We start from the raw sequence: 20,713 nt of genomic DNA, 5'->3' as shown, positions 1-20,713 counted from the left end.
GCTTTCAACCACAAAACAACTTTTGGGGTGTGAATGGCCACAAAGCAGAAGGACCAACCCTAACATTTACACTGCCGGATCCCAGGAAGTTTGCAGAAGGCTGATTTTCCACAGCTCTCTCGAACTGCAAAGCCTAAAATGAGCACCAGATCTAGTTAGCACTGAAGATGAAACATGCAGAAATGGTGACCTAATTTTCTGTATGCCTAGGACAAAATACTATACTCCTAAAGTTTCAATTTTCCATTCAGTTTTGCAGTATTGTACCTCAATTCCTCGTTGGAAACAGGTCCCAGCAGAAGGACTAAAGAAGAATACAGAAGGTCACAAAAGCAGGTTCTCTAATTAAAGAGCATTATGAATCAACACTCATGCTTCTCTGACCAAGTATTTCTTTGTGTGTTTTCTCACCTTCTCTCCACATAATCTGGTTATTTACAGGCACAGTAAGAACCCACCTTCTCCACTGAAACTGTTTTTCCAAACACCAGTTAAATACTTTCTCAATTATAACACATTAATCTTCTGGTAAGAAGGTACATTTGGCTCTACTAGCGGCAGACTCTGTTATCAGTCTTATCAACCTCAGTCTGGCTGATACAGCAACAGCCATTTGAGCAGCAAACACTGCCACTTCGTGCTCCTTTCCTTCTTTTTCAGCACAAAGAAAGGCAGGATGAAGACGCATCAGTTTTTCTTTCTGGCACTGCTGTTTCTCACAGCTTTCCCAGCAACAAACAGCATAAGTCCAAATGAAGCGAAGACAAAAAAAGCCAAACTCCCCAAAATCAAAAAGGAGAACAACGTCCTCTTGCTGAAAAAGAACAACTTTGACCAAGCATTGAATGAAACGAAGTATCTGCTGGTGGAGTTCTGTGAGTACCCGTTTCACACCTGCTTCTTACCCTGATGGCTCTGCAGAGAGTGACTAATGCAGGGGCACCAACATATGGTCATTCCACTGTTGCTCTGTCCCTGCAGTAGCCCTTGTTGCTTTGTACTAATTTATGACTAGAACTACAATCATTTATTCTTTTCTTGGGTTGGCTAAATACCAGTCTGCTATAAAAGCACTATTGGTCTTATGGGATGGGTCCATACATATGCACAGTCCTGACCCTGCACTCTCTCCTTCCACCACAGCCTAATTTTGCAAGCATATGTTTTGCAGCAGTAATTGGTGAAACTAATTACTCAAAAATCAGCGAGGTTTTTTTTCTGTGCTGTGGTGCTTTTATACTGTAAGTTTTTGCTGTATTATATCTCTCCTCTATAGATCTTTGGGCTTCAGAAAATGGCTCTTTAAAACATTCTGGTGTCTGCAATTTCATTGCACAGGACTGCAAGAGTTTCTCTGCAATTAGCATGCAGGTGAAGGCATTTTTCTATTAATTTCATGTACTACATGAGGGGAGAAAACAAGGGGGGCATTTTGGTTAACTGATTTTATTAGTTAGAAGGCCTGGCCATCAGAACTACACCTCTGAGCCTTGCAACAAAAAAAAGCGTCAGAAGCAAATGCCAAAAGCTATGCTCTTGTGATGTTACTCAACTAGAAGTTCAGATTCTGCATCATTTCTCACTCCACAAACATGCACCTGCATTTTGTGGCGCTTGGCTGGCGGCAGAGAACCCCAGAGCAAAACAGCTTGCAGGGGCTGCAGGCTGCATTTTGTGCCCTCTCCCAGCCCGAGGCTGCTGTTCCATGCACGTGTAATGCCACAAAACGGGAGCTGCCACCATGGCACCAGAGCACGCTGGACTCCTGAATTGGATAACCAGGATAATAATATTATTCTGGTTATTCAGGATAACATTAGTTATCCTCTGGTTTAGCTCCCTGAACTAACATCAGGAATGCCTGGTCTGGGTGGGAGAGCTGTGCCTCCAGGTGCAGTGAGAGCTGGCTGCTAGACTGGCTTAGCCGCACTAAAAAGCACACCACAGTCCCTTTAACCTGGCAAAAATCCCCCTTGCCTCTGAAAAGAGCAATTGGGCACCCCAAATAGTTCTCCAAGTCACATATTCCCATTCCCACACAAAGCAGCAGCTGGAGCGACAGGGCACAAGGAGAACCTGGCACCAAGGCATGATTTTCTGATAAAAGGAGGATGGCTGAGTTCAAAAGCCCTTCTAAGTTTCTTTGCCAGTGGCCCTAGTTGTAACAAGCCCACATATGATCTCTGTGCAGCTCATTAGAGAACAAACGTTGCTTTAGAGCAGATTTCCCAGCCACCAGCACCGCTGGAGGAGAATTCAGCTGCTGGGGAACTATTTTCCAGCAACATATTTTAAAGATGTGACAAATACTGATGCTGTGAACACTCACTGCGCAAGGCTTTACCTGGGATCCGAAGAGGCCTTTCCATTAGTCTCCACTTGTCGCTGCACAGAACATCACACGGTCTCACTGCAGTGAGATGCAGGGAGATGGGGTGGCTCTGGTTACAGTGTCCTCCTGTAGTCCCTCCCTCACAGCACTGCGAGGTGCAGGATGTCAAGGGGGTTTATGTAGCACCCCCCTTCACAGTGTCCTAGTTTTGCACTGAAATCCTCCATTTCCCAGAGCTTTTTCTCTCCTTTTCTGTTACCTACCAGGAGCCTGGTCTCTTGGAGCAATGCTCACTCTATCCCTTCTCCAGACGATCACTTAAGTTCACGCTGAGCTTGAACGGATGTGCCTATGATTTCATGCATATATGTGCTTTATGGTTAGTGCTTTGCTAGATCATGAGCGACTACTCAGCCCATAGCAGGACTGAGGTCAGAATGCACAGAAACTTCATGCTTCGCATTAGATATCATGCACTGGCACCAGTGAGGAGAGAGGGTACAGCAGCAGAGATAAGACAGTCCTGTAGGAGACAGCAGTGCAACTAAAAAGTGATGGAAATTTCCAGGAAGAGCAATTTCTACCAAGCAAGAAAGGATAGTCCTTAAGGCAAAAGCATTTTCTGAAATAGGTTTGTTATAGACGTGTCGAAGGATTAGAGGCAATAGACTCTTTCACTCACACAGCTCCACAAACACCCTGGCTCTGTTCCCTGGGCCGGACCTTGATCTGCCACCCAAGCGCCAGGCTGGCCGTGCACACACCCGCCGCGCTCTGCATCCCGCTTCTCAGCCTCACGTTTTGCAAACACTTGTCAAAATAGCACTCGTTTGAGTGCTACTCATTAGAGAGACACAAGCTGAAAATCCCAAATCTATCCTGAATTTCAAAGGGATATTTGAAACAAAGGCAATAACCTAACTTAGCAGAAGTGGGTGTAGTTTTTTCTTTTGCCTCCTTACCAAACCTGACAACAGGAACAACAACTATAAAGGTAGGTCAATCTGAAAATGCTTGTATTTTTTCAATTAAAAAAAAATCATTTATCTTGAAACAATTTCACGAAGTTTTAAATATTTTTAAACTTTTAGAACAATCATTTTGGAAATTTCTTTAAATGTTGCTTAAAAATACTTGAAAGTGTTGGGATTAAACAAGACTTTAATTTGTAAGAGACCAAGTTATTTGCCAAATTCAGCCTGCACTTGTGGATTGTTTCAATCCCTCTGAAGAGGAACTATTTTGGTGAAAAATAATTTACCAGGAAAACTCTAGGAACATCTGAGAGAGCTGATTCAAACCACAGACCCCAGGACTAAGAGAAATTTGTAGCCAGGCTACACTGGCAGAATTAATCAACAATTCCACCCTGCAGAAAATCATGAAATCACCCATAAGCCCAGATACATCACCTGGAAACCACCAGTCTCATTCTCAGAAGTGCCTGTTGGAGTCATGCCACCAAGGAGCCACTGGAGCAGGGAGAGACCACCCTGCACTGCAGTGAGGAGGAAGCTCAGTGCTCAATGAGTTGCTGCATTTGCTGGAATCGTTTGCATTGCCACAGCACAGAAAGGCTAAAGACAAGATGGGGACATGCACTTGCACACAGAGCACGTAAAATATTAGGACATAAAATGTTTTATGTCCTGCTCTTCAAAACAGGCTATGTAAATAAACCATTCACGAAATTAAGAGAACTGAGATAACAAGAGATAAAGCAATATACCCCAGATCACATAGGAAATCTGTGGGGCTGCCAGGAATAAGTTTCAGAAATTAAGAATTAATGCAAGACCTGAGACCCTTCTCTTCTTGACCTCTGCTCAGTTATAGAAGGACAAAGAAGGGAAAGGAATCAAGCATCTCCCAGAATGTGGGGTTTGTTCTGGTGCTGTACCAAGAAGAAAAAAAGTTTGGGCTGCAAACTTTGAACCAGTGCTCTAGGAACTGCCTGAGACCCATTGGTTGGGAGAAAACCCCATCCCTGTTGTATATCGTTGCCCACTTACCAGTCCCACAACATGCACCAGGTGGAGCCTGCTTTGATCCTTCTGTCCAGGGACTCTCAAGTCCTCCTAACGCCCTTCGGCAGCACCACTGCTATAGCCCAGGTCTGCTTGCACACAGTGTTTACTGTAAAAAGATATGCTGATTTCTGCCAAGCACCATGTAGCTACGCTAGCAAGCTGAGCAAAGTACACAGGGTGAAGTTTCAACAACCCACAGATCTGGCTCCCTCCTACCCTCATCGAGTTACTTTCTGTAGCAGGGAAATAATCAAAGTTCCAGCTTCCCTGTTTTTTGCGGGGACGGAACAGAGACCACCACCTGAAAGCCATGCAAACACCACTCAGCAATGTGCTGGCTTTCCAGAGGACACGGCTGTGCTGCCTGCCTCGCTGACACGTGCCCTGTATGTGCTCCTAGCACCTGATTGTAGAGCTCACACTTCTGCTGCCTGCTCTGCGGCATCTCTCTCCATTTTAAACAGGTCTAAATATCACTCAGCTACCCACTAACACAGGGAAAATAGAATGCTTATCACCACAGAAAGTGGACTTTACATTGGTGTTGTTTTATAGCAGAATTCTACTATTTACACCATGCATTTTTGATTGACCTTAATTGCAGAACAGGTGTTGCTTCTTAGCTTAGCTTGCACATCTTGGAAAGTAAAATTAAATAAAATATTCCAAGCACTTGAAAATAAGTCACCATCAGGAGGATAAACTGTATCCACAAGTATACTTATAAATACATCACACCACTAAAACTGCAAACACTTCAAGTTGTGCATTAGCTTTTTGCATTCCAATTTTCCCAGGTAGAAGAGGAGTGGGACAACTACTGGGATCAAGCTGTGTGAAAAGCAGGAGACCACATCTCCAAATTCACTTCTTCCCAAGGCAGGAGGAAAGTCTTTCCTAAATCTTTGTCATTTTTTACTGGTTTTCACATTTTTTTACTGGTTTCACATTTTAATGATTCTCACAAGACTGCGCATCTGTGCCATATTTCTCCATGCAACACCAGCCCTCAGTTCCTCCGAGCAGCCTGATGAGTAGCACTCATGTCCAAGGCCTTCCCAAGAGGCAGGGACAGCCCTCACAACATGCTGACTGCCCCCAAAGTAAAATGCAGTGACCACAAGGTGACTGAGAGGAGACAGGGTAAATGTATTCAACTACACTGTTTGTGCAAAGCAGCAGGTACCAAACTGCTCTTCATGTCCACTGGCAAGTCAGTGGGTCTGAACACAGCACAGCCACGTTATGGTCAGGGATAGAAACCACTTTCAGGCTGAAGGAGAAGAATGGAGAATGCCCAGGGAGGCTTTGATGTCTGTATTTGTAGTAATATTTAAAGCCAGATGAGTCAAACAGCTGTTAAGAATGGGTTAGAAATGGCTAAGCTTGCGTTAGGTCAGGCCAATGACCTCTCAAAGCCCTGTCCAGCTCCAGCTCTGTAATCCTTTAACCTGCTTCCTGCTACTTTGGAACCCGCGCTGGCTGTCGAGCCCGTTGCTGCCGCTTAGAAGTGGCCAGGAGAGGGCACAGATTAACTTATGTTCGACTCCCCAGATCTATAGGTGTTATCAGCTCTGGTCCCCTTCACTGAGAAGTCTTTAGATCCTGGGTACACATGGGGAAGAATCTAAGGACATAAACACGCAGGCTGTGCAGACCTCGGGCTGCTGCTTTGTATTCCAGGCATGCTCACCTTTATATAAAGTGATGTTGGTCTGCTCTTGCACAAGGTCTGGTTATCCAGGTAGGCTCTGGGTCCACCGAAGCGTTCCTGCAGTCTGTGACTGACAATCCACGCTGAGAAAACGACATTTAACAGGCAAGATGGGTTACTCTTAAAGACAAACATGGCCTTTTCAAGGCACAAACCCGAAGGTGATGTTACTGAAAGAGCAGAAACTGTTGTCCAAATAAGTAGCTCATAAAAACGGTGACTTCCAGGGAGCAGGGGGAGCACAACTGATTTTAAATCTACACGTAAACCAGACTGTTTGTGATCACGACACCAATATCCAAACATAGTCCTGTCCTAGGAACTGATTTCAACATACAGCTGTCTCCTCTCCATGCTTGGCTAGTCTGGGTGAATGCAAACAGTTCAAAACCATCCACAGCAGGATCTGCTGCTCACAACTACATTTCTTACAGGAACCTAATGCAGTGTGAACACAATGAGATGTAGGTGCTTCACTTCTGTAGGCTTCCTTGGCAATCCTTAACATGTTAGTCCTTAGGAGTAAATCTCCTGAAAAAGAATCAGTGTGGTAAATACGTATACTAAAAATGAGCAGGAGAGTGGAAACACATGTCTGGGAAGGTACAAGAGTCAGTGGCTGATGCTGCAGTTGCCTGCAACAGAGACAAGGTGCATATGCCATTTAGGTAGGTGTCTCTTACACATGCTTATTTTATTGAATACTTTGAATAAGGAGCCAAACTGTAGAATAATTCTCAGTATTTGCAGAGCGGAAGATCTTAAAGTAAACTGCAAACACTAGATTAACTCAGTTTAAAAGTAGAGAGGTTGACACAGGAGATTATGGGCTGTATTTGGCACTGGGAAAGGGACTGGGAGCTCATTCAAGGTCACATTAGAAAGTTTGCAACTGAAGCGAGATTAACATCCAGCTTTTCTGAATTCCACTATAACATGTTAAACACAAAACTGTCCTTCCATTCAAGAGTCCTCCACAGAGAAAATTATATATCTGTAGAGAAACTGTAAAAGCAGCCTACGCAGTGAAAGATGAAAATTGGTTCTGCTGAAATTATTCCCTGGCCATGCCAAAACCTAACAGCTAGGAAATTGGCATTTAGTGTGACAACAGGCAGATTCAATGCTTGCAGGAAGCACTAGCCCAACAATACAGGCTGAAGGATGAAACTGTAGGCCAACAGCAAATAACCATCCTGTCATACTTTTGTGTACATGTACTTGAAGAATGCTTTACGGCTGTTAAACACAGTTATGTATTAGTAAAAGTCAGCTCTTCCCACAGTTTAATGTATTTTAGTTTAGTAAGTTGCACTATGAAGAAACAGCAGCAGCTTATGCAGCTTATTAGTGAGTTCTAAAGAAATAGTCCCCCAAACTGCAAGATTTCTGATTCTTTTCCTGCTATGACTCGGTTTCTAAGGTCGAGGTGATGATATCTGACGATAGCGCTTGGATCTTGATCTTTGTGCAGTCAAGCTCTAAGTTCTTCAAAGCAGCAGGGCTTGTTTCTCACAGATGTTTTACACTGCCTAGAACAAGAGTACTAGTAGTTTGAGCTATAAAACCTACTGTTTTTGACAGTTTGATTAAAAATCTGTATTTTCTTTCAGCTCATCGGGCTTTGCTTTGAATGTGTATGTGATTTGATATTAATTAGGTTCTCTACTTGTTCATGGAAAACAAAACTGACAAAATTTGAGTTGCTGACGTATGACACCGGCAGAATATAAAAAGGGTGTTTAAACTCTCAGATACGCAAGCTTTCCCACACACCAGGAAATAGAAAATGTGGCAGCCCTCCCACCTCATCTCTCCTTTGCGGAATGAGGGTGTATCTAAGATTTGCTCTGCATGATCATTAGAGGGAGGTGTTCACGCAGCAGTGCCTAAAATAAGAGAAATTTCAGAAATCAAGAGAGATGGTGAAAAGCACAACCATAATTCTTCAGTGTGGGGCTTCCCCTTACAAAGGCAACATGCCAATACTTGCTGTCAGTGGCTATAGAAATGGTACTTTAGGCAGGACCTTCCCACCTGCCCTTTTTTTTTTTTTTTTTTCTTTTAAATGACTGTTTGCAGATCAATTTTTATCAAACAAACAAAAACAAAAAACAAACAAACAAAAAAAAAACAATGACAATTTAAGAGGATACTCACAGGCCTTTTTAACTCCATAGTTCCATGGCCCTTTCTTCCCATATCTGAGGCAAGGGCCTCAAAATTTTCTCAGGTGCTGGAAAATTTATCTTCTGTGCCTATACTCAAACCCTCTCCACCTGCTGACAAAATGCTTCTTGGGGGGTTCATGTCTGTTTTCCAAAGGCCACCTCACAAAACTGCAGTGACACATAGTGCTAGTGAATTTAATGCTGTTTGCAAGAGAAGGGTCAAAAGCACTATCTAGAAAAAAAAAAGAGAGAAAAAAAAAAACATGCCTTAAGTTATCCTCTATCTATTTACAAGTAAAATAAAACTACTGATAATTAAGACATTTTCCTACTATTAAATACAATACCATTCCTAAACTGACAGCATTTTGAGGGCCTCAGCCAGCTGTGGCACAGCACAAGTGTGTGTGTGAAGGAGGGGGGCTGTGTAAAGGTGTCCCATACCCAGACGTGTTTGCCTTGGTTTCCATTTCATAATTACCAGGTTTAATGGCGCTTGGATTTCTCCTTGTCTCCAAGGGCAGTCATTACCTTTTGGAAGGAAGTATTCCCTTCTCCCAGCTTCAAACCAGGGGGAGGACTGCATCCACAAATGCTAACTCTAAATACCTAAGCAGGCAAGTTGTGCTTCATACCTGCAACTCGGCCCCTTCAGGACATTCAGGAGTGAGAGATCATTCTTAAAACAAACTATTTATTTGGAATTAAAATATTTCAGAGGGAAACAGATCTTAAGAATATCAGCCAATCAACAGAAAAAAGTAAAAAGTAAAGATAGTTTCTCAGTTTTATTAGAGTCATAAACTTACTCAAGCCTTCCAGCTATTACCTGACACAACAATTTCCACTAAGAAACTCCACATTGCAGACTATGTAACTCATTGTCTCCTGGTTGATCCTTTTCAGATGTTTCTTTATCTCAACTATCTCAAAATTTGTCCGAAGAATTTACTGAAGCTGCCCGACAGCTTAGAAAAGAAGCTCCAAGAATCCAGTTTGGCAAAATCGATGTCACAGATCAACATGATTTGAGGAAAGAATTTAATATCCAGCAGTTTCCTACTGTGAAGCTTTTTGTGGATGGCAGCAGGAAAGACCCCATTGACTGCAAAGGTAAACTGTCCTGTGTGCTGCTGGGGACGTATAATTATGGGAAGTATGAACTTCTTGTGTTGCTCGCAGGCAACAGGTAAATATTCACACAAGGAATATGCAAGCTACCAAAGTGATTTTGCCCATGATATTAAATGTATGATTTCTCTTGTATCCTTAGAAATTGGACTGGAGTTTACAGCTGAATACACTTCCCTACGTGTAATTCACACAGTCGGCCAAATTCATTGTTGGCCTAATTCCACCGAGTATGCAGCAGTACTCCAGCAAGATGCTCAGTCCCATTTGCTAAAATAAACATGAATAAAAGTTACATCGAAGAAGAATTTGGCCTAAACCTGATCCTTCTGCACTTTTATTAGTTCACTACAATTGCACGGATCGTGTGTCTACAGAAGTCGACTGGAGAAACACTCTGTTTTGTAGCAATGAACTTGGAATACACTGGGTTCCTTAGTGTATAGGTTACACTTTGAAACGAAAGAAAAAAGAATTTTGCAATTAGCCATCAGAGGGAGCTCACATGTGGCTCAGGAAAAAAAATTAAGCAAAGACCACAATATTGGAATATGACTGACTTGAAAAATCCTGTGAAATCCAGCTTTTCTCTCATTGAAAATTTGTACACGAAAGATTTTTTTTTTTTAATCTCTCTCTCTCTAAAAAGATGAGCTTATACTAAGTTGCCCAGAAATGGCCACTTGGCCAAGTGTCTGTTCATGGTATCTACACACAGCTGGCTCACAATTTTCATGCAACACCCCCCAAAAAGCCTGAGCCACAAAGAGGGGTCTGATTTTGCTAACTGCTGAGCTCCCTGTGGCTGCTGCTGCTTAAAGCTGATCCAAAGTGTTCCAGTAACTTACTTCTTGCTTATCAGATATTGAATTTCTCATCAAGGTCCTATTTAGATTTATGTAAAGAATAGCTGCTGCACAAATACTACTGAAGGCCTGATTTGCCCTGCTGACCATTTACTAGAAGTGCTGACACAGGGGAATGAAAGCTCCCAGCTCAAACCTCTGATTAGATCTATAGGGCTGACAAGAGAACATCTTTTAGACTGGTGAACTTGACAGCTATGCTTTTGAGAAACAGTGAATGCAGAGTGCTATAGCAGAGCATGCTCACAGTTGTATTTCAGCAGAAAACTGACATTTAAGGGACACCTATTAACAAGGTGTAAGAAGTAAGGAAACTTTTTTCTGTTCTACAATTTGTCCAAGACAGGACTGAGTGCCCAGAGAACAGCACCACCAGCAATGGCTTCACTATTTTTTTGTTCATTAGTAAATGAATATGTGCAAGAACTAATAAAATTTCACCTATCAAGTATAATTTTTAAGTCATCCAGACCTGGAAACTGAAAATGCAGAGTAACCACCTAGTGAGTTATTATACAAAACCTATAAAATCAATACAAAAGAAACATTAGACATTGCTTAATTTAAGAAATCCACTCAAACATTTGATGGAATTTTCTGAATGGTTGCCCTTATATGGACATTTAACACTAATGCCAAATCCTACGCTTTGTAAAAATCATCGTTTACAGCTCTAAGGTCTGAATTCAGTCCCCAAAATTTTAACTACAGGCTGTCTAAAGTAATTCAGTAGAAAGATTGACCAAATATGTGCAGAGGGGTTTTTACAGCTGACATAAAAGTTGCAAGAGTCGATTCTCCATTTAGACAGCAGAATCAAACACTGTTTGGCCACTAGATACTGCTCTGTGCTTTGCTCTGCAGCCTACCCACTGCTGAGTGGATGCTGCCTACTTGGCCTCAAAAAAATGTCTTTTGAACCATTTGCAGTTCAGGCTGCTGCAAAATGACTTGATGGCAGTAAAATGAATTGGTCTGACTCAATCTTGATCTTGTCATATTGCTAAATTGCACAGTACCAGGACTTGTACCTTTGATAACCCACCTGTACTGCACATCTTGACTCCAGCACTACGTGGCATACAGGCACATACATTTTCTTTTGCATATACAATTTTTGTAACCCTTTGCTGGACTCTTGCTCTACTTCAACAAAGATGTCACGCTCACAGAAATGAAAGGGATACCCTAAGGCTGAGATTTTCAGCTGCTGAGCATCAATTCATGGCACAAAATCCTCTGAAAACTCCATAGCTATAAACTATTTTAAAGAAGCCCCGGAGCCCCAACACTCCTGCAAGCTTGAAGAAAATCTCCCAAATACAAAAGATCAACCGCAAACCCAGTAAAACTGACAGTTATAATTTGGGACCCAAAAGATGGAACAACCAAGAATTAAAGGACAACTTTGTCAGTTTTCAGCTTCAATTCTCCTATCTAAACTGAAAAGTGAGGCTGCAGCACCACAGAGGAATTTAACATGTCTTAGTACGTAGCAGATCCCTTCTGCAGCAGCAAAGAAAGTCTTGACACCTAATTTAATTGAATAGACAGTTCAATAAACTCTGCAATTGGTTTGAAGTCATTTTGGATTAAATGCTAGGTCAATAGATCTTTATGCCTTATTGTGACTTTGATTCACTTGTGGGACGCATGGAATGTGTCCACGTCTCCTTCTGTCTATTTTCCACCAATTATTAGAAACACAGTAATTTGTAAAGACCCCAAAACACGGTACTTGATCCATCAATGATTTTCTGCAGTCAGAAGAATGGTGACTAAATTGTTGTTAGGACCTCCGTATGGATCTGGATGCCCAACTCCACCATGAATGAACTTAGACCTCTGCTCTCAGGAGCCCAAACCTGTTTGCACTCAGCATCCTTCTGCACCTCCACTGCTTCTGCACTGATTGCTTAGAAATCTGTATGTGATTCTGATGATCATTTTAACCACTTTCTCCTTCCAAAGGAGTCAGAGAGGCCTCCACATTTATTACATGAGTGAAAAGAAGAACACGACCTAGCACTGTGTTAATCAACTCTACTGCTCAGGCTGAAGCCATAATAAACACTGAAGACTTGGCAGTGATTGGTTTTTTTAAGGTAATTCACTAGATGGAAAACTCAAATGGCTGATTTAATTTCTGATTTAGGGATATACTGTTTGCCATTGCCACCAAAACCCAAATATACCCAAGACCTAGAGTTAGCCTACAATACTAGGCCTTTTTTTTTTTAATGCTTTTCATTAGATACAATTATTCCTATCTACATTTTGGCACTTGCAGATAAGTAGTCCAGGCAGATGCGAGAATATTTTACCTCACTTAGTTGCGCTTTTCATGAATAGGGACCCAGGCTCAGATACCCTCTACCATTGTCAACAGTGTTTCCAGTGCCCTGGTCACAGCAGACTCCTGTGTCCTCACAGAAAGGGCTCCTGCCAAAAAAGAAAACAAATTTGGGATCTGTTGGGGCAGAGCTACAGACTTGTCTACCCTTAGTTTATTCCATCCTTTCAAGAGACTTAGCCCCTTTTTGCTCTGAAAAATTCACTGTTACTGGGCTATCCACAGGCAAAAGGTTGTAATCCTCACCCAGAGGACAACTTCACCCCAAAATCTGGGATGGCTGATTTCTATTCAAAGACAGGGTTAAAACTGTAGGCATGAACAACTGCAGGCTGTTCTGGTGAAGAAATGGTACCTTCCAGCTTAGTGCCATAAAAAAGCTGTAAATATTATCTAATATGTTAAGAGTGCCTTTCTTCCTCTTTTTATTTGATGATTTAAACAGCTTCAGAGAAGGCAAGTGATGTTTGGAACAGAGTCTCATAAATATCATGCAAACTGTGTTTTTTTGCTCTTGCCAGCTAAGAACTCTGCATGGATAGGAAATCATAAAAAATATATTGTGTCTGATTCAACTCATGCCGCTCCTTCTCAGGCGAACTCCTACTAATTTCCAGAGCAGGATAAGGTTCTCGGGATTTGGGGCTGAATGACACAGAGCAATAGTCAAACTGCACTGAGTAAATACAAGCTGTCATGGCATGCAGGCAGAAGCCTGTAAAACAGAAACAGTCCTTGAAGGTCCTAGAAACCCTAAAAATCCAAAACACTCTACCAATGGTTTTTGCTAACTGAGGAATCTGGTATCTTTCTGCCTAGCTACTGTCACAATATGTGGCTTGTATCTGAACTGGTAAGATCTCAAATACTCTAGCCACAGGAGACAGTCCAGGTTTTACAGACGAGGAAAACAGGATTCATTACCAAATTGCCCCAGAGTAATGGAGTTGGTGAGCACGTGCAGCATAACAGGACAAATGGTGAAAACGCTGAGCCTTCCTGCAGCGGTTTGGGTAGGAAGGCAGTTTCCCAGTGCTGGGCTGGACTGTGAAGCCCTCAGTGATGCTTGAGAGCTCTCTGACCCAAGCTGACAGCAGATAGCGCTGACGGTGACTGGCAGGGCCCTGATTTCCTCTGGAGGTTGAAGTGACAACAGAGGCCTCTGACTGTGAGCGAGGGCACACCAGGAATGTAACGGGTAGAAACCAACAAAACACTATTCAAGCAAATACAAACTTAAATTTGGCCTCCTATTAGTCACAGCCTCCTCATAGCAGCAAGTGCCAGAATGTTTTGGGAGGTCTCAGCATATAAATTACTATTTGTCTAGCATGAAATAATAGTCTGATTAAATCAAAGCTGGAAGAGCTGCTGCCTTTCATCATGCTTATTTTCATTTAGTTTGAGGGCAGACAGCAGAGTGAGCCCTTGACAGATGCAGCAGCAGAGGTCCATGCCTCGGAGAGCGCTCGGAGCGCTGCAGACATCAGCCAGGTGCCCTTGCAGGCAGAGCCCCTCACCCACCGTGTCCTGTCCGGGCATCGCTGCTGCGGTGCTGCCGTGGGCCCTCCGCAGCTGCGGGTGCCTGCACAGGGCAAGGACGCTCCGGGGAAGGGCAAGGCAGAGCAGATCAGGGCAGGGAGGAGGCTGGGAGCCTGCAGAACGGCTGCCAGCAGGCAGCAGGCACCAGCTGGAAGGGAGAATGTGCTAGGGCTGCCGCAGCTTTCCTCCAGCCTCCTCTGAGCTGAAGGTCTCCCCTCAAAGGCAGTCCAGAAAAACTACAGACTCTTCACACACTGCTCAGTACCTTGCAAGCCTTTAGGGGCTGCCTCACTGTGCCTCTCGCTCCCTCACATCCTAGCAGGGTGAAGGACACTGGTCTTTATAAAACACTGTTTCTGGGACTAGGAACTTCATGGCGACAGTGTGGATGTTTTCTGCGAGACAGCCAAAGAGGTGCCGGAGATGCCCTTTGGGATGACCACCAGCGAGGAAGTCAGTGCCAGCTACGCCATCCGAAAGAGCACTCTGGTCGTGTTCAAGAAGGTAGGAGCACAAAGTGCAACAGCAGCTTAAGGCTGCTGGAATTTCTCAGGATCAATAATTCCCTACTTGCAATTCACACAGCTGAGCATAACAAATACCGTATTTACAGACAAGAGAGGGTAAAAAGCAGCCATAGGACAACTGATACTTTCAAATCTGGTTGCCCACACTCAGGTTCCCAACATTCAGGAATTACATCCAGGAATCTGGATAAAACAGCTTGATTACATAACGTACCAGTTATCTATAAGTGCTACTAGGCTCAGGAAGTTGTGATTTTCATCTCTTTCCCTTGGTGCCTCTTTTAAGGTTAGAAATCTTCTTTTCTTCCAAATCACATCAAAATGGCCCCAAAATAAGAACAAAACCATGCAGAAGCAGCACCGACATCTAGGCTACAAAAGCAGTCAGACCAAGGACAATCTGAGTGAAAACTCATATGCTATAGACAGTGTATCTAGATAGAGAAGAGATCTTTCAGGATGTTAAGATTACTAAGCAGATTAAAACAGCCAGCTGTAACTTGAATTTTAGCTATCACCTTGTTCCGTGGCCTAGCTGTGACATTTATTTTACAAAAGACAGAAGTTTTCTTGGTGAGGATCATAAAAAAAGCAAAGCGGAGAATAACAACATATTAGAGTGTGTTTGCTCCTACTGTCAATAAAACGAATAAACTTGCAAAACTCTACTCTTTATTCTAGGGAAAGCCTGTGCATAATGAAGTGCTTGAAGATGGCAGCCAAAACAAACTGGATCTAACAAGATTAATCAAAACCTTTACCTTGGATTTAGTCACTGAATATAATCTTGAGGTATGTTTGTTTCATTTTGTTCACAAAAGCCACATTTCATAAATGAGTCTATGAGAAAATCCCCTTTATTTCTTGTTTGCAGGGTACAAGATTGCTATATATGTACTGCATATCCACCTTGGCAAGTCAGGGACTGGAAGAGAATGGGGGGATTGGTTAACATATATCATATTTTATATGCTATTTCCCATTTGCTACAAACTTTCAATTGTACCTTTATAATGTATTACAGAAAGCAGAATGAATTACAGAAGGAATGAAGGGGAGGTGGGGTAAGGAATGGGGAAAAAATATCCAAATATAAAACCTCAACGGAAGAATTCAGAGGAGGAAGAGGGCGATCCTGTCTCCTGCTTGTCCTAACAGCCATTACCTTGTACTGCCTTAGAGCAATGACCCAGCAGCAGGGGAGCACAAGATGTCAAAAATAAAGAACCTGCAGGGCCCACTGAAGGCTCAGGCTGCTACTGCAAAACAGAGATGGGGGGCTGGAAGGTCCATCCCTACCTGGCTCCAACCCTTCCACTTCCATGCAGCAACCCTGGTATTTGTCCCTTAGGCCAAGATAAGGAAGGGACAACAGGCAGTAAGCATTGCTAGTGCAGCTAGAAGGATAAAAAGGTAGATGTAATTACTTGCTACTTCCTCATAGCCTCTGATCATGGAGTGGATGACAAAAAAGACCATGCTCTGTGCAGGGCAGGAGATGTGGGCTGCTGATGCCACACAGAGTGGGTGAAGCAAGTACCCCCCACCAGCTCTAGTTACTGCAGCTGGGCCTCTCTACATAAAACCACCTTTTACTTTCGGCACATCTTTAGTATTAATTCCTCAGCACGTGTTCTACAGGAGGTCAACTAGAATGGTCCCTTCGGAGTGTAAAATCTATGAATAATGATGAGGTTTTTCCTGGAACAGAGCAAACATCCAGCAGCTGCTGATTCTTCTCACTTTATCTTCTTTAAAACAATGAAAAAAAAAATCTAAGGGTTATGGAAATGATTGGGAACTATCTCAGCCTTGAAAAGGAAAATTTGCCATACCAGAACTGAATGACACTGATACTCTGAGCATCTGGCTGACTGTTGTGCTTACAAAGAGCAGAGCAGATGTTGCTTCTTTTGTTTCCCAGACATCTGTGAAGATTTTTGATGTCCCTGTTGAAAGTCACATCCTGCTGTTCGCCCCAAAGAGCTCACAAACGTTCAACATGACTTACGAGGATTACAAGTCTGCTGCTGCGGAATTCAGAGGAAAGGTTTGTAGCATTGAACTCTGCTTTGCAAATACCAACTGCCAAAATATCAACTGAAAAACACTTACCAGGGCGGCTGGTAAAAGTACACTGCTGCCAGTCTGTCTCTAACTCTACCAAATCATTTAAAAATATTTGGAAATTTTTATTTCCAGCTTAAGTGTTTAGCAAATGATGTGGAAAATTCAAAGAATAAATTTTGCTATAAGATGTCTCTTTAAAACATAAAGATCAAAAACAAAACAAAACACCAATTCTCGCTGGTCCTGGTTTTGCATATGAGACTTTCTAGGAGCAACTTCCAATCACAGATATTTTTAGCAAAGCTCTGGGAATTTCTGTCACTGCCAGGAAATGCCATGAGGATCTCAGTGCAACCACTGGCCAAATGAAGAGTTGAAACCAGCTACAAAACCTGAAGAGATTTGCAATAGTCTTTTGCCCACAGCACAGAGGTGAATCCACACACACAGGCAGGCACAAGCAGTCATAGAGACACTTCAGCTTCCATCCTCAGTCATTATGGGGCTACTCCTGCTCCAAATACACCGACTGCTGCAAAATGGTAATTCATCTTATAATAGACCACTTGGCTTTACTATTGGTAAAGATATCTGTATTACAAGTATTTCAGCTCTTTTGTCCTGCTAAGTTCTATTATTGCAAGCAATAAGAGTTTTGCAGGGTAATTTAGATGTGTTAGCAAAATTAATTTAATAGAATACAGCAAAGCAATGTGAAAGCACAGAGTAAAAGCCTCCATCCTTTTCACCTGCTTTAGCATCTGTTATGAGTTTGGATCAAGGCACCATCAAGGCCACAAAGCTGCTGGTTGGGCTCGCACCAAAAACTGGCTCCCCGGGACTTCCTCCACTTGAGGCTCAACCCCAAGCATTATTAAGCTCCAAGCACGATCATATTTCTAAAATTCTGAACCAAAGCTGGGGGGACTCAAGCACATACTTCGATTGCTTCTTTATTACCAGATAATGTTTGTCTTCGTGGACACTAATGAAACAAGGAACGGACGAGTTTTTGAGTATTTTCGCATCACTCAAGCTGATGTTCCTGCAGTGAGAATCCTCAACTTGACAAGTGATGCAAAGTACAAAATGCCTGCAGATGAGGTGACTGTGGAGAACTTGAGACATTTTTGTCAGAACTACCTAGATGGAAAAGCAAAGGTATGCCCATTATTAACGAGGTGTCCCTTTATACCAGTTAAAATACTAACAAACCCAAAAAGCTGAAGCACCCCTTAAATTACGAAAACACAGTTTGTTGTTCTTATCATCAGTCTGTGAATTTACACTTGCTTTAGTGTATTCATCTTCACTTGCTGACAGACCAACTGAGATAGACTAAAAATTTTTCCAGTCCCCCTATGCAAATTCAGAAAAATCATTTATGGCCCAATATTTTAGCTGACTTCAACTGCCATATTTTACTGGCTTGAAGTTTCTCTGTGCCTCGATCTTTCCAATCAAATAATGGAGATACTATTTCTCCTCTCCAGCTAGGAGAGGAGAAGATTCATGACTCATCTCAAAGGATTTTGAGGTTGCAGGAAGGTCTAGTAAATAGAAAACTGACAGTTTCAAAGTAGAATAAGATTTGGCATTTGTTGCAAATGAATTTAAACTTAGTGTCTCCTAATACTTCTTGTCATAGAATGAATTTTAACAGAGGGTATCATTCCCAATTGATAATACAGCATTTATTGTTATAATGAGGTGTCATCCTCTATTCCCATGTGAAAACTACATTAAAATGTGTTGCTTAATCAGTGCTTTTCAGCATGACTTACTTTAGTTACCATAACAAGAAGAGACTAAGTGCTCAACCTGACAGCAGGGGGAATTGAAGAGTTCCAAGTGCTAGATCCTGACTTTGGTGCTGAGGGAGAGGAGGAGGGAAGAAGAGATGGGGATGTCTCCATCTCTTCCGAACAAGAGCTGTGTGAGCTCCCACTCTGAGATCCCATGCGGAATGTGGTCTTTCCTCTGTTGCACTGCAGATGTAAAAGCAAAGATACAGAGATAGCAAAAGCAATGATGGACATTAGCTAAATAACTAATCAGCCCCACATTAACTAGGAGTAGTTTCTCACTGCTCCCCACACTTTCACTGCTGTGTTTGTTTTTGATTAGCTACATCTCTCCAGTGAGGAAGTTCCAGAAGATTGGGACAAGCTGCCTGTCAAAGTCCTTGTCGGGAAGAATTTCAACAGGATTGTCTTCAACGACACCATGACCGTGTTTGTAATGTTTTGTAAGGGTCTCTAGTGCACTCAGATACTAAAGTGCTTTAGGGTGATCATTTGAATGTGAAAAAAACAAAACCTGTGTTTCCACACCAAACTAAACCTTGTACTTTACAGAAGTCCAGCTTAAGGATTTTTTGCTGTCTGAGGAAAGCATTAAAGAAAAGCTTGTGTCACATCAATGGAAACACCATGGTGCTTCTGCTGACTTAAGATTGCACTGAATAACACTGGATCCCTTAAGTAAATATTTGCCAAGATAATATCAAATCTCAATGTTGAGAGACAACGTGAAATTAGAATGTCATGCTGTACAATGGGACATTATAACGTGCTGTACAGCCTGAGCGAGGCTGCTTCCAAGGCAGAGGCAGGGCACACGTGGCTGTACAGCTACAGCACACTAGGATTAAACTCCAAAGAGGAGCTGCAGTTTAGCAAATAGCTCTTCTCCTCTGTCTACAAAGGGAAATCACTTGCCTTTTGACCCTTCCCAGCAATAAACACTGCCCTTCTCCATAGCAGCCAGTAGTGGCAGTAGCAGCTGGGGCCTTAGTTACTTCAGTATAGAAAAAGATGCAGCATGAAACTAAGCATAGACAACTAGCTGGACTGCCCTGAACTCAACGACTTTCATGTGGGCTGTGCAGGCCTGGTCTCTAGCAGAGTCCCATGACAAGGGCTGCGTGTTCACCCCTGCAGTGACAGGCTGGCCAGGGCTACGGCCGCACCGCGAGGGAAGCGGCTGCTGATCCCCACAGCAGTGGTGAGGTAGGGCATGAAACTCATGAAGGCTGAATGGTTTCAAGTAAAGACTGGCCACAGCTGAAGTCTAAAACCCTATGAATTTTCTGGGCTAAATAGGTCCCAATAATTGCACAATAACATGCTCTTCTGCCAGATTGTGTACTTCTGGTTTTACATTGCAGATGCCCCATGGTCCCATGCCTGCACAAAACTCCTGCCAATATGGGATAGGCTGGCAGAGGAATACGAGAGTCGCAAGGACATAATGATTGCCAAGATAGATGTCACGGCAAACGACATCCTGTCCATCGTGCTGGATCACTATCCATTCTTCAGACTGTTTCCTGCAGGGCCTGATTACCAGGTGAGAGGCTGACGGGGACGCAGAGGCCGAGCTGCGCGGGGAGGGGGGACGTGTGTATGCGTGAGGTGCAGAGCACAAGCACGTGAGCCAGGAGCCTTTCCCGCAAGGACACTTTATTCCTCATCCACTCAGCCTCGGATTACTTGCTGCCAAGAACCTGAGCCAAGGATTCACCCTTTAACCTTTCGTATGAGCAAGGTTGTGGAAAAAGTCTATTATTTACTAACCTGGACTTCGAACGCGCGTTCTGCTGATTCGCTTAACCCTCTTGGGTTCTAGCAATAATAATCTTAACTCAGAGTGAACTTGAGAGATATCCACCTGATCACCGCGGCGTCTCTGTGCTTTGAAACATGCGTCTCCTCACAAAACCACTCTCTGTCTGTGGTTTCCAGAGCAGGAGTGACTGCAATAGCAGAGTGGTACCAGCATTTGAGAGGTTATACTCTCTAAACTGCTACAGAAATCAAATCCTGGAACTTCTCCTATGCACTTATGCCAATGATTTAATGTCATTCCAATATCACAGGAATGCCTCAATATAGAATAAATATTTGTTGCCAAGACTAATCGTTTTTAAAATATGCTGCTTAATACATCAGCTATGTTACAGCATATTCGGAAAA

General features: G+C 42.9%; 1 protein-coding gene across 1 annotated transcript; it reads left to right on the top strand.

The window, feature by feature from the left end:
* Positions 1–676: 676 nt before the first annotated feature.
* On the top strand, positions 677–20,099 carry PDILT (protein disulfide isomerase like, testis expressed). Its single transcript, XM_088529393.1, has 9 exons — positions 677–875; positions 9,154–9,360; positions 9,521–9,561; positions 14,506–14,643; positions 15,348–15,458; positions 16,591–16,716; positions 17,700–17,897; positions 18,864–18,984; positions 19,906–20,099. The coding sequence occupies exons 1-9, from the start codon at positions 677–679 to the stop codon at positions 20,097–20,099; spliced, it is 1,335 nt and encodes a 444-aa protein (XP_088385519.1).
* Positions 20,100–20,713: the final 614 nt, after the last annotated feature.

This window comes from Tinamus guttatus, unplaced genomic scaffold, assembly GCF_059628265.1.
Source record: "Tinamus guttatus ecotype Peru unplaced genomic scaffold, ASM5962826v1 Tinamus_guttatus_pri_ptg000330l, whole genome shotgun sequence".
Taxonomy (NCBI): Eukaryota; Metazoa; Chordata; class Aves; order Tinamiformes; family Tinamidae; genus Tinamus; species Tinamus guttatus.
This window is presented reverse-complemented; position numbering and strand designations above follow the sequence as displayed.

Bases quoted from the DNA above. Each gene is read 5' to 3' on its own strand.
- PDILT (XM_088529393.1), top strand. From the start codon at position 677: ATGAAGACGCATCAGTTTTTCTTTCTGGCACTGCTGTTTCTCACAGCT. The intron at 876-9,153 runs GTGAGTACCCGT...GATCCTTTTCAG, and splicing joins GTATCTGCTGGTGGAGTTCT to ATGTTTCTTTATCTCAACTA. The intron at 18,985-19,905 runs GTAAGGGTCTCT...TTTACATTGCAG, and splicing joins GACCGTGTTTGTAATGTTTT to ATGCCCCATGGTCCCATGCC.